The sequence below is a fragment of the Zalophus californianus genome, chromosome X (assembly GCF_009762305.2).
Source record: "Zalophus californianus isolate mZalCal1 chromosome X, mZalCal1.pri.v2, whole genome shotgun sequence".
Lineage (NCBI taxonomy): Eukaryota > Metazoa > Chordata > Mammalia > Carnivora > Otariidae > Zalophus > Zalophus californianus.
The window spans coordinates 47,551,777-47,565,440 of NC_045612.1; the positions used below are offsets into that span (position 1 = coordinate 47,551,777).

Genomic DNA, 13,664 nt, shown 5'->3' on the forward strand with positions numbered 1-13,664 from the left:
TGGTTGCGGTGCGTTTGACGTGACTGATCATTGGTCCGCCTCTGGGGATAACCGTCCCAGTTGCCTCAGAAACAATAACGTCATTATTTAATAGCTCACCGGTGATTGGTCCGCCTCTAAAGTTAAACTTAAAAGCCCACTTCACCGGTGGAAATTTGTATTGCATTAAGGTGGCAATGAAGCTGGAAGGCCGAGTGCGGCTGCCGGGCTTCCTGCTGGCACTTCGCTTCCTGGCCCTGGTTCTCTGGAGCTTCCCTGGAGCCAGGGCCCTGGACAATGGCTTGGCGATGACCCCTACGATGGGCTGGCTGCACTGGGAGCGCTTCATGTGCAATGTTGACTGCCAAGAAGAGCCGGATTCCTGTATCAGGTATGAGAGATAATGAGTACCCCCTTGGGTTCGCCTTCCCGTGTGTTTGTCTGTCTCTGTTTGGGGGGAGGTAGAAGGTCGCAGAGGGAACATTTGAGCCTGAGGGAGGGCTCCCCTACTGCTGCTGCTGTTTTATCTCTAGCAAACTACCCTGGTGGGGAACTAGCCCTAAACTTTGGCGTGACCCCCTCCTGCGGTAGGAGTCGGGTCAGCAACCCCTTACTTCTCCGTCTCTTTGTGCCGGATCAGCCAACTAGGGACTTGATCCATTCACCATCCACTTCTGTTCAGACCCTTCTTGGGAACTGCTTGTTCTGCCTCTGTCTGCCAGGCACTGGTAGTGACCACAGCCGGGGTGAGTAGGAGAGACAGAGGACTAAGACACGTGCTCTTTCTTCTGCTTTTGGGGTCAGGGGTTCCTTGGCTGTAACTGGAGGGAGTTTAGAGGAACCAGGGAGTCTCTGAGATATCCCCACCCCCTCGCCCTTGAGTGTGGCATCTGGCTAGAATCTGGTTGACCTGGAGGAACTTTATAAAGGTTTCCCCTTCTGTCCAAAAGTTGAGTGTTCTATAAGCGGAAATGGCTTAAAGTGAAGAAGCAATTACCATTAATTTATATGGAAAAATTTTTGAGCGTTCCCGGACCCAAAAAATAACTTCTCTTGGCTTTGATGCACAAAATAAATGGAGATAAATCACAGATGCTCACAGACACAGTTCAAAGCTATGGAGGCTTAATGCTGGGATGCTGAATGTAGTTCCCATCACATATTTCTTTTTGTCTTTTCCTTTTTTTCCCTCTAAGTAGTTGCTGGCTTCTTTTTATATCTGATAATAAAACTAATGCATGATCATTGCAAAAAACGTAGATGGTAAAGAAGAGTATAATGAAAACAGTTTTCCTGGCACAGAATAAGTGCTTCACAAATGCAAATTATATGTATATCATTTATTTAAGCAATCTCCTGTTGATAGCTATTCAAGCTCTTCAGTTCTTTTTATTACTGTGAGGCTGTGTTAACCATCCTTGTACATCATAAGATTCTTTCCTTAGAAGTGTAATTATTGGATCTAAAGGTATGTTACATATCAAACTATTTTGTTACATATCAAACTATCCTCCCCAAAAGTTTTACAAATGCACATCCCCAAGAACAGTGTATGAGAATGTCTATTTCCCCACACACTGGCCAACACTGTATTTTTGTCATTCTTTTGAAATTTTACCAATCTGGTGTTTTTATTTCCACTTAAATTTTTAGTTGAAATGTTCTGGGTTTGGTTTTGGGGTTGTGTGTGTATGTGTGTTTGGTCTGTCATATATTATGAATATGGTGGTTCCAGCTTATGTTGGTTTTTATGATTTCTGGCTCTGGCATCATGTTGAGAAAGTCTTTACCTACCTGAAGATAATATAGTCACCTACATTCTCTAGTAGCATTTTTATGGATTTTTAAAATATTTAAATCTTTTGGATGCCTGGGTGGCTCAGTTGGTTAAGCGACTGCCTTAGGCTCAGGTCACGATCCTGCAGTCCATGGATCGAGTCTCGCACTGGGCTCCCTGCTCTGCTCTCCCTCTGACCCTACCCCCTCTCATGCTCTCTCTCTTTCTCATTCTATCTCTTGAATAAATAAATAAAATATTTAAAAAATATTTACATCTTTAATCCACCTGGACTTGATTTTCCTATAAGGAATGCCACATTTAATATATACTAAATTCCTGGGGTACCTGGGTGGCTCAGTCGGTTAAGTGTCTGCCTTCGGCTCAGGTCATGATCCTGGGGTCCTGGGATCGAGCCCACATCGGGCTCCCTGCTTAGTGGAGAGCCTGCTTCTCTCTCTCCGTCTGCCCCCCGCCCCCCCACTCGTGTGCACACACATGCTCTCTCTCTCAAAAAATAAATAAAATCTTTTAAAAATATGTATATACTAGATTCCATGGTACCAGATGGCTGGAAGGATCTCTTTCAGAACTTTCTAATTCCATTGATTTGTATATTCTAATGCTACTGGTACTATACCAGCTTCATTTATCTTTTGTAAAATGTTCATGTGTTCTCTCAGGTGAACTTTTGAATCATGTTGCCAAGTTCCTTAAAAAGTCCTTTTGGGGTTTGTTCAGGGTTTTAATAAATGTATAAGAGATGCCTGGGTGGCTCAGTAGGATTAAGCATCCTACTCTTGATCTCAGCTCAGGTCTTGATCTCAGGGTCGTGAGTTCAAGCCCCATGTTGGGCTCCACACTGGGCATGGAGCCTACTTTAAAAATGTATAAAGGTATGTTTTAACATTGAGTTTTCTTATCCCAGAGCATAATTACGCCTCTCCATTTACTGAAATCATTTGGGAACATCATAGTTTTATTCATATGGATTCTGCACGTCTTAAATTTATCTCTAGGTATTTTAGGTTTTTCTGTTGCTTTTTTGGTTGCTCTTGTGAATGGTATCTTTTTTTTTCCAAACAGGTTATTGTTGGTATCTAAGGAAGCTGTTGATTATAGTAACTTTGTAGTTTCTTACTTTACTGAACTTTCTTCTTAGTTCTAATTACCTTTTCAATTTCATGTATTTCTCATTCCTAATTGAGGTTCTTAGGGTGGAAGTATTCGGGCAGGGGGAAATAAAAAAAAAAGGGCCCAGTCCATTTTACCTTGCACTGGTTACTACTGAATTGGGTAGTAACTGGGTTGAAAGAACTTGCAAAACCCCAAGATGCCTTATCATTTGTTTAACGATTTGCAACAATTTTTGGAATTTCTCTTTCAGTGAGAAGCTCTTCATGCAGATGGCAGAACTCATGGAGTCAGATGGCTGGAAGGATGTAGGTTATGAGTACCTCTGCATTGATGACTGTTGGATGGCTCCCAAAAGAGATTCAGAAGGCAGACTTCAGGCAGACCCTAAACGCTTTCCTCGTGGGATCCGACGCCTTGCTGATTATGTGAGTTTATAGATGATTCTCTTCCATTCAGGAGACTGTAAGTACTTTTGTACTGAAGCTTATTCAGAAAAACTGAGAAAATAAAATAGCTGCTATTATCTGAATATCAAATTGTAAGGCTTATCACGTGGAATTTTCATTCCATCAGCAGATCCTTGTTTTGCAGTAGCTCTTGAGGCCCGTCTTGGAGAAGTTCTCCTTTTGCTGAAACCACTGAATTCTCTAGGAGGAAAAGGGAACTTGGTTCTTGACATGTGTGCATGTATTTCCATATGCTTTGAGCAGCTATTACAATTGTAGTATAAAGTAGAAGATAGAAGGAATATATTTTGGAAATTAAGGAGTAATAGAGCTGGACACTAGTTAAAGGCAATGAAGACAGATGTATTCAGTACTACTGCAATAGGGGAAGGAGCCAAGATCAATTTCAAATACAACAAAGACAAGTGGGGTTTTATAGTCAATGAGCAGACTTGAGGGGGTCAGTGGATGGAAAATTACCAAGAGGAGACATCAAGGTCTAGAGGATTCTTGCTAAAGGCAGGCAGGCCAAGGAGTTAGACACGAAGGGCAGGGGATGAGGAACTTGATCAAATACCAAGGGTAGGGAGATGACTTAGCAGGATTCTTGCTGAAACAACATGAGGCCTACTTGAGAAAAGGGCACAGAGGAGCCTAAGGTACGGTCATGGTGAGAGTCTTTGTCCAAATAATTGTATCATTGCCATGGAAAGGCAACTTTTAGGATCCCATCAGAAAAAGATGAGAGTGATAGCTTTCCCTTTAGTTCTGTATCATAGCTTACATATATAGTTTGAACTCAGCAGCATTGGAGACTTTGTCTCCCAGCTAACTCACCTGGATAATTTCGGGGGTTTGTGAAAAAAGAAGCCCCTGATACCTAGTGAAATATACTTATCTGTGCCCCCAGCCTACAGTGGTTCTCTCTACTTCATGATTGCCCTTCTACTGTGGTGATCCTTTTCTCTCATTTCAGGTCCATAGCAAAGGACTGAAGCTAGGAATTTATGCAGATGTTGGAAATAAAACCTGTGCAGGCTTCCCTGGGAGTTTTGGACACTATGACATTGATGCCAAGACCTTTGCTGACTGGGGAGTAGATCTGCTAAAATTTGATGGTTGTTACTGTGACAGCGTGGAACATTTGGAAAAAGGTATGATTTAGCCATGAGCAAAGGGAGGAACTTGGAGGCCAGGGTAACTGGAGCATTCCAAAGAGCTCATCTTCACATTTTAAATGCTCAGTCACGATACTGGAAATAATTATTCTCAATGTGCCAGAGCTCCTATCTCTTCTTTTCTTTTCAGTTTGTCCATGCATGTAAAATCCACGCATGCCTAATCATGGCTAATAATGTGCACGTTTCATTCAAGAGGGCTCCAAGTTCATTACAAATAGTAATTGTAACTTTCCATAACAGCACTTGGGAAAGCATCTGGAACGTCAGTCCCAGAAAAAAGAGCATCTTCATTCCTGCCTTTCCTCAGTCTATGCACCATCCCACACTACCTCCTGAGAACAATCCCAGCAGTCTGGGAGGTACTAAACACAATTTAATTACAGAGCAGCCACCTGTCTCTGCTGCTGGTTTAAGATATAACCACGGCCTTTCCAGGCAGCCTCTTTTTAAAATACACAGCGCCAGCTGGAAATTCCCTTCTTTCCCTTATTTCACCCATTGTTTTCTCATACAGGTTATAAGCGTATGTCCTTGGCCCTGAACAGGACTGGCAGAAGCATTGTGTATTCCTGTGAGTGGCCCCTTTATATGTGGCCTTTTCGTAAGGTGAGCTAGTGAGCACAGAATCCAACAGAGCCTCGCTGATAGATTTTCAGAACTTGAGAACAAAGGAGACAAAGGGTCTCCTTCAAAGTCCAGCCTTACTTAACAGTCTCATCCTACCCTCTCTCTCAGGATCCAACCACTTCTCACCCTCTCCACTGCTGTAATTGGAGTCTAATCTGGGAAATCGGTCATCTTTGATTCTTCCCTTTGTCCCGCAGTTCACAGGCTATCCACCAGCAATGCTATCAGTACTATCTACACAACACATCCTCAATCAGCCCACTTCTTTCCATCTTGGTTGCATCCACCCTGGTCTTGCCCGCCATCATCTCTGCCCAGACTGCACCATCAGCCTGGTCCGCTTCCACGGTCCTGCCCTCCATTTTCTAAGCAGCACCACAGTGATCTCATTAAAATGTAAATCCTATCACTCCCCTGCTTAACTGGCTTCCCATTGCATTTGGAGTAAAATCACACTCCACTGATCTGGTCCTGGCCTGCCTGCAACCTCCCCTCACTCTTTCCATGACTGCACTGGGTTTTCTTTCTGTCCCTCAAACACGCAAGCCTGCTGCTGCCTCAGGGACTTTACACTTGTGTTTTGTTTTTGCCTGGTACATTGTTCCTTCGAGATTTTTAAATGGTTGGCTCCTTAACACTGAAGTCCCAAACCAAATGCTACATATTCAGACAGCTCTTCTCTACTTTAAAACAGCCCTCTGTTTATTCTTTATCACATTGATCTGCTAAATTTCCTTAAGAGCTTAGCACTGTATGGAATTATTTGTTGATTGCCTTATTGTCTGTCTCCCCACTAGAATGTAAGCTCCAGGAGGGCAGGGACCTTGTCTGACTTTATCACTGTATCCCTAGCTTAGGTAAGTGTTGAATAATTACTTATACAATGAATCCGTTCTTCCCCTCTGATATCTGCAAAATACTCTTCTTTCTCAACATCGTAAACCTCTGATACTCTCCCTCCCTATCTACAAACTTGTATTCGTTCCATTAACAAATCATGTGCCTAGGATGCAGATTGCCTTATCCTATGCTTGTGTATCCTATGTAATTTTGCAGCTTTTATTTTTACTTACAGAGATCATTTTAGTGATACATGTCCATTTTAGGAAAGTGTGAAATACAGTAAGTTGTGAAAAAAATTAAAATCTCCCATAATCCCGATACTTAGTTACCATTTGGAAAATTTCCAACATAAACAGTGTTGAAGCCATTTTAAGGACAGATTTTAAGTTATAAGGCCTACTTCTGAAGCAGACTTCTTACAATGAAATTCCATTATAATAGGGATAAGAGGCTACTGGTACCTCCTTTAAACTTGACTGTTTTCATCTTGCAAGAATGTCAGTAGAAAGTAAACAGAAGAGTTATGTCTGTTTTCACAGCCGAATTACACAGAAATCCGACAGTACTGCAATCACTGGAGAAATTTTGAGGATGTTTATGATTCTTGGCAAAGTGTAAAGAGTATCTTGGCCTGGACATCTTCTAACCAGAAGAGAATTGTTGATGTCGCAGGACCAGGGGGTTGGAATGACCCAGATATGGTAAGAACCTGAGCCCTCCTTATTCAAGCCCCTGCAGTGGACCTGTTTCCTATTTGATTTTTCAAGGCAAATCAGAAGGGAAAATTCCTAGAATAAGGCCTTACATGAGAGTACTCAGAGCAGGGTGCCACAGAAAGTGGCTTCTGTAGCTAGGCAACTTTAAAAATGTTTGTTTTTGTTTATCTATTCGACAGAGAGAGACACAGCGAGAGAGGGAACACAAGCAGGGGAAGTGGGAGAGGGAGAAGCAGGCTTCCCGCGGAGCAGGGAGCCCGATGTGGGGCTCGATCCCTGGACCCTGGGATCATGACCTGAGCTGAAGGCAGATGCTTAACTGAGCCACCCAGGTGCCCCAAATGTTTCATTTTTTAATTTAAATTCTTGCTCTTCTTTGTCCCAGTTAGTGATTGGTAACTTTGGCCTCAGTTGGGACCAGCAGGTAACTCAGATGGCCCTGTGGGCTATCATGGCCGCTCCGTTACTCATGTCCAATGACCTCCGACACATCAGCCCTCAAGCCAAAGCCCTCCTTCAGGATAAGGATGTAATTGCCATCAACCAAGACCCCTTGGGCAAGCAGGGGTACCGGCTTAGAAAGGTACAGTAAATAATGTTCTGTGGGAGAAAATAGGAATTGGCCAGGAACATATGCTTTTGCCTTCTAGTTTACAGTTCATCCAAATGTTTGTGTTTAAGATGGAATGGCTTTATGCCCAAGTACCACCGTTGTCCTGGTCCTAAATCTGTTAAATTAAAAGGATGTGCACTCGTCTTTTGAGACTACTTTTTTTCCTTAAAGATTTTATTTGCAAGAGAGAGAATGAGAAAGAGAGCGTGTGAGAGGGGGGAGGGTCAGAGGGAGAAGCAGACTCCCCGCTGAGCAGCGAGCCCATGCCAGGACTCGATCCCAGGATTCCAGGATCATGACCTGAGCTGAAGGCAGTCGCTTAACCAACTGAGCCAAGAATATTTACTTTTAATCTTCATATTATAATCAGTAATGAGGCTCCTTTTTTGCTAACCATTACCTTATTTCCAAAGCACGCTGTAGGATTTTAATTTTTCCTAGAAGCGCTCAGTTCTGACAATAACAACTGAATGCCAGTACCAGTAAGGCAGCTTCCTGCTAGTTACCAAGCTATCACACCTATTTTCTTGGCTTACTTTTCAGGAAGACAACATTGAGGTGTGGGAACGCCCACTGTCGGACTTAGCCTGGGCTGTGGCTATGGTAAACCTGCAGGAGATGGGTGGACCTCGTTTTCATACCATCTCTATTGCTTCCCTGGGTCAGGGGTTGGCCTGTATTCCTGACTGCATGATCACACAGCTCCTGCCTGAGAAGAGAAAGCTTGGGTTTTATCAGTGGACTTCAGATTTAAAAACTAAGATAAATCCCACAGGCACCGTTTTACTTCGGCTGGCAGCAACCTAGCCTACACTTTTTAAAAAGCCTTCTTTGTTGCGGCCCCTGTGGCTCATCTGTTAAGCCTCTGACTCTTGATCTCAGCTCAGGTCTTTATCTCAGGGTCCTGAGTTTAAGCCCCTACTTCAAAAGGAAAAAAAAATGTGTATTTTGTTGCCAAGTGATTCCCCCACTGGTGTCTCCCTTTTCTTCCATTCCCACTTTAGCTGTCCTCCTTTCCGTCAATAAAATTTTCCTCAGTGGAGTTTTGTAAAAACTTCTAAAGGTATCTTTAGACAACATTTTGGGGAAAAGCTTTTGAAACAAACTGAAAGAATGTGCCCGGCACTGTTCTAGATGTGTTAAGTATATTGAGCCATCTGAATCCTCACCAACAGCAGAGGCAGGTACTTATCCACTACAAACTGCAGCCAAGACTTCAGCCCAGACTTTTAACCCTTCAACTACCACCTACTGAGGTGCTTGGATGGCACTGCTTAAATACAATCTTAGCCCAAAGGGAGGGGAAAAACAAAGCTACTTGAAGGGCAAAAAATAGCCCAGCAGGAATAACCTACAGAAGCAACCCAAGAGACCACGTTACTGAATTTTTATGGAACCATCTCATCAAGACACACTCCACCACACAGGTTTCCAAATCCTAAGGTGGTTTGCAGTCTAGATCCAAAAAAAGCACATGGCTTACTTTCACCAGCAAGAGTTGATACGTTATGATCTCTGGCCAGAACTCCCTCTCCCCTTTTAAGTTGCCTCCTCTCTAGGATTTGATGAGGCAATGATCTTCAGACTGCGGTATGTGGGAATGGATCATTTTTTTTTTTAAGGAGGTGGTGGAGAATGCCAAGCAGGCTCCACGCCCAGCGCAGAGCCTGATGCAGGGTTCCATCTCACAACCCTGAGATCATGACCTGAGCCATAATCTAGAGTCAGACACTTAAGTGACTGAGCCACCCAGGCGCCCCAGGGAATGGATCATTTCAAAGGCATTTCCAGACATTAGAATTCCATTTTCCTACCATTGATTTGCCTGAGGACCAATCTGTAGTCAAAGCTTCAAGCCTGCTCATCACCTCTCCCCTTTCACAATCACCCTTCTCCCACATGACCAACGGCAGCAGCTCACCCAGGCTGAATGCACAACAGCACAAAATTAGCAAGGGACAAAGACCCTCAAAATACAAAGTGCATGTTTAACAATTCCTTTGCCTGTTAGGTGATTATCAATTATTTTCAATAAAATTGGAGGAGTAATCATCAGTTGCTACAACTGGCAAACCCAGACTTATCACCCACGGAAACAAGGCAATCTGGAAGAAAACTGCTCCATCTCAGAGATGTACTTCGTTACCAAAATGTATCGCTTATATATTTCGCCTCCCGTTTTGCTGTACAAGTATGAAAAGCTGAACATCAGTAAGAATCAAGTATACAAAGAGGAAAAGGATGTAAAATTTGCAACGATTAGACATCTTTAAAGATCGACAGATATCCGTTAAATTCTGCTGGGCAGCTTAATTCCCTAGACATTATATCCTCTGCAGTTATTTCAACCTGAGAATTTATGTCTACTTTGAAGTCTGAGGGGGTACAGCAAAAGGTCTGAGAAATGTTAGAGGAGAGTTAGGTCTGAGCACTTAGAATACATATAGAATGCTCTGCATAGAAAACTGGGCCTAAATTCCTCATTAGATGACTGAAGTAGCAAGGGTATAGGAGAGTAAGTATTTCACTCTTGGTAAACTTTACATTCACTGTGGATATAACTGTTAGTTTTCATGGGACTCTATGTCCCATGATAACTAATAACCCTTGTGTAACAGCGAAAGGAATCCCATGAAACCCCCATGTTAACTGAAAGTGCCAAATTGGAAAATCACCATGTTTGATATGAGTTCAACCAGATCAAATAAATCCAAAATTAGCAAAGTACCCAGAAGAATCCTCAAACATAAACTGCCCCACAAGGGGAGTTTTATTGATGGCACTAGTTTATTTCCCTCTTAAAAGACCAACTGCAACCAAATGAAGTGAACATAACCTCATGATTTTATTGTCTTCGTAATATTAACAAAATATGAAGCTTAGAACTGGATCACTTGGCCCTGTAATAGAACAGAAAAAAAAAAAAGTGAGTTTTTTTATTTTGCAAAGAACTTCTATTCTCTCAAGTACACGGTCTATCCCCCTAAAGGGATCACCACCTTTTAATTAAGTCAAGTCTCCTCCTTATCCCTCTACTACTCATGCCAAAACCCACCAAAAACTTCATACCTTCAGCTATGGGTCTAGTTATTTTAAGAGGATTGCCCCATTCCTGATTCCACCATCATTAAGTGGGCAGAAATGTTCACCTCTCCCAATAGAAAAGATTGCACTTTCCACCCATAATTATATACCTTTCTCTTCTTATCTCCTCCCAGTTCAAAATGCTTGCATCTCTTAATAGCCAGCATTCTCTTAGATCTGCAATTGGGCTCAACACATTCAAGCCTCAGCACAATCTTCTTTGTAGTTTTAGCCTGGAAAAAAATGAAGTCAACCCCTTCATAAATCACTGCAGAAAATCTTTCTTCGAAATAGGACTGTTGGGTTAAGTACTACTTAAAGAGAAGCTCTACAAATGACCGAGTTGTGGCAATTTGTCTTTAGCTATAGGGAGAAAATAGAAATATAAAAATCAGTGCATTTAAGAGGAAATTTAATAGCAAGTAGGTGGTTATCTAATTGCCATCAAATTCTCCATTCCCATCAAACATCCCAAAGAGCTTATCAAATAGGATTCATCACACCACCTTGAGCTTGTGGCCTTTCACCAGCTCATAGTTGGTACTCCCCACAACCAAAAATGGGTCAACCAAGTGTACGACACTGTGAACTAAACATAACTTTCTCACTAGGGTTAATAATTGTTACTTAAATCTATCAGTTCTCTGGAGACTACCTAAAATTATGTCTACAATTTATGTGCATTCAACTGTATTTATTTAACTCAGCATACACTAATGAACTTTTTAAGTCTACTCCTATAATCAGAATTCTACTTCTGCCCGTTCACAGTTCTCAGAAAAGCCAAAGCCTAGGCAGAATCTTCCCACCTTCTCAACAAGTTAGCTGAATGTGAAAAGGTGATCTGGCATTCCTTGTACCACCTTGAGATCAAACCATTTCTGGCACCTAAACGAACACTAACATTATTCCTTAGTACTTTCTGGAACAAGGCTGAATGAGCAAAGCGCCAAACAAGAAATGCTGTGTTCATAGGAATGCTATTCCAGGCACTGTGTACTTTAAGGGGTAGCCAATCACCTAGGGCAGAACAGGAACTCATTTGGCCTGGATGATTGAATGACGAGAGAATTCAGGAGGGCAGCGGAAGGCCTAGATAAGGATGTTAAAGAGCTTTAAAACTTCATGAGATAGGTAGCAGACTGCAGGCTTCTGAACTGAGAAGCAAAGTAAGAGCAATTCTCACTGCAAGTAAGGGCTGAGGATTCACTAGGGTATGACAGGGAACAGGGCAAAGAAAGGATTCACTGCTGTACTCAAACTTCAGTCCTTAGGAAGTCAGGGCACATTTCCTTTACTTGATGTTTGCCTCTTCAAAAAGGGAAGGACCAAAAAAAGGGAACACTGAGACAGTGCAGGACTGTAGACTAGAGTCAGATCCGGGTTGCACTCCAGCTCCACTGCCTACTAGAGTAGACAGGTCACGGTAGAGCACTTCACTGAAACCACACACCTGTACTGTGCAAGTGTGGGCTGGAGAAAAATGCAAGGTCTTACCACAGTAAGTGGGAAGCATGTCAAATAGTAATTACAACTAACCTTTTTCCGGAAAATCGGCTTAGTCTGCCCGCCATAGCCACTCTGCTTCCTGTCATAACGCCGCTTTCCTGGGAGAACCAAGTTCTTTGTTAGGTATAATCACACCCGCCACACGGAAAAGTCTTCTTACATGGTTTATCTTGGGTTTTCCAGCAGAAATAACAATACCCAGGTGGGGGGGGGGGGCACGGGGCTGCTCATGTATTATGAGAGTTCCCGAATGATTAAAACCGCATTACGTATAGACCGTCTTACCCTGGGCATAAAGAGAATCTTTGCCCTTCTTGTACTGTGTCACTTTGTGGGGCTGGTGCTTGCCACACTTCTTGCAGAAAGTCCGGCGGGTTTTAGGAACGTTCACCTAGGAGAGAGAGTTCAGAACGAGCGGCATTATCAGATACCAATTGCACAACGCCCTAACCGACCCAGCTGACATCCCACGAGGGCTTGACTCTCAGACCCCTCGCTAGCACACAACACTCGACCACAAGGTGGTACGGCCGCACGTGCTTCAGGTCCAGCGGCCTCCGCTGGGCCCAGAAGTGGAGAGCGTGCACGTTCCCTCCACCCCCGGCTAAGTCTACCTCTTTGATCCCATCACTTCATTTCCTGGCCCCGAAGCCCAGTGCCTTCGGGGTCGATCCCGGCAACAATGGGTTTCTTTGGTACGAGTCCACACATGGGCCTAGAGCCAGCCTGGGATGGCCTCGATCAAAGTGGGCGAAAAGATTAAACTGGATGTTACCGGGCCCACCGCCCCGGGTCCTACCATGTTTGCGAGAGCGCTATCGGCACGGAAAGAAAGAGGCTGGGCCGGAAACGGAAGTATATAGGCGGTTTCTGGTCGCTCTTGCTCATGGGAGTCGGCGAGGAGGATCATAGAGTCTAAGACTCTGTGAGCACCGCCCTCTGGCGGCTGAGGGGACTCGCTTCGGAGCCGTGGGTGGGAGCTTAAGGAAGGGCTCGGCCTGAGGTGGATCCTATCTTCGGCTTGCTCCGATCCTCCAGCTTTGCAGCTTTTCCTCACTTCACTTCTGGCGGACGCCGCTAGGTAGCAGCGTTAAAGGAGGGAAGCCGTGCTCGTTCTAGACCCTCGGGCGTCCCTGTCCCTATCTCCGAGAGAAGGGAGGACTAGGATCAAAGGGAGGGGCCCTACACACCCAGGTTCCGTTACTGTTTCCCATCAAGGACACTGGGAATATCTTAGACCGTGAACTGCTGGTTAACTGAAGGCTTGGAGGGAGCCAGTGCTCTAATTCGTTTATCACATGGCTGGCTGGTCCATTCAACAAATGTTAATTGAATTCCCATTCTGTGTTGGGCACTGTTCTAGGGGAGGGACACGATGATCAAATAATCTCATAAATGTATAATTACAAAGTACTCTGTAAAATAGTACCAACGGTCGGCATTCAAGCAGCCCCCTTTCATTGAAGGAGCAAGTTGGCTGCCCTGGGTTCTGAAAAGTGACAAACTGTCCAGTTCGTACAATAGCAATCAACAGGCCAAGAGATAGACAGTATCCAGCAGCTCTTCCCTTCCCTGCATACCTGGCAAAAGTCATGTGCTAGGTTTCAAGAGTCTAGCAGAGAAAGACTGCCGGGTACTGAGTATTTAAAATGGGTTGTCTCAGGGCGCCTGGGTGGCTCAGTTGGTTAAGCGACTGCCTTCCCCTCAGGTCATGATCCTGGAGTCCCGGGATCGAGTTCCGCATGGGGCTCC

At 43.9% G+C, this 13,664-nt stretch overlaps 2 protein-coding genes across 2 annotated transcripts; one reads left to right on the plus strand and one right to left on the minus strand.

Moving 5' to 3' along the window:
* The first annotated feature begins 121 nt into the window (after positions 1-121).
* GLA (galactosidase alpha) lies at positions 122-8,373 on the plus strand. Its single transcript, XM_027607977.1, has 7 exons — positions 122-370; positions 3,144-3,318; positions 4,316-4,493; positions 5,035-5,126; positions 6,530-6,691; positions 7,092-7,289; positions 7,863-8,373. Exons 1-7 carry the CDS (start codon positions 177-179, stop codon positions 8,124-8,126), a joined length of 1,263 nt encoding a protein of 420 aa, XP_027463778.1. The 5' UTR covers positions 122-176; the 3' UTR covers positions 8,127-8,373.
* A 1,767-nt stretch (positions 8,374-10,140) lies between these two features.
* Positions 10,141-12,822, minus strand: LOC113930657 (60S ribosomal protein L36a). Its single transcript, XM_027607978.1, has 5 exons — positions 12,712-12,822; positions 12,198-12,303; positions 11,943-12,010; positions 10,514-10,636; positions 10,141-10,219 (listed from the first exon to the last, which is right to left on the minus strand). The coding sequence occupies exons 1-5, from the start codon at positions 12,820-12,822 to the stop codon at positions 10,199-10,201; spliced, it is 429 nt and encodes a 142-aa protein (XP_027463779.1). The 3' UTR covers positions 10,141-10,198.
* Between the last annotated feature and the right edge of the window lie 842 nt (positions 12,823-13,664).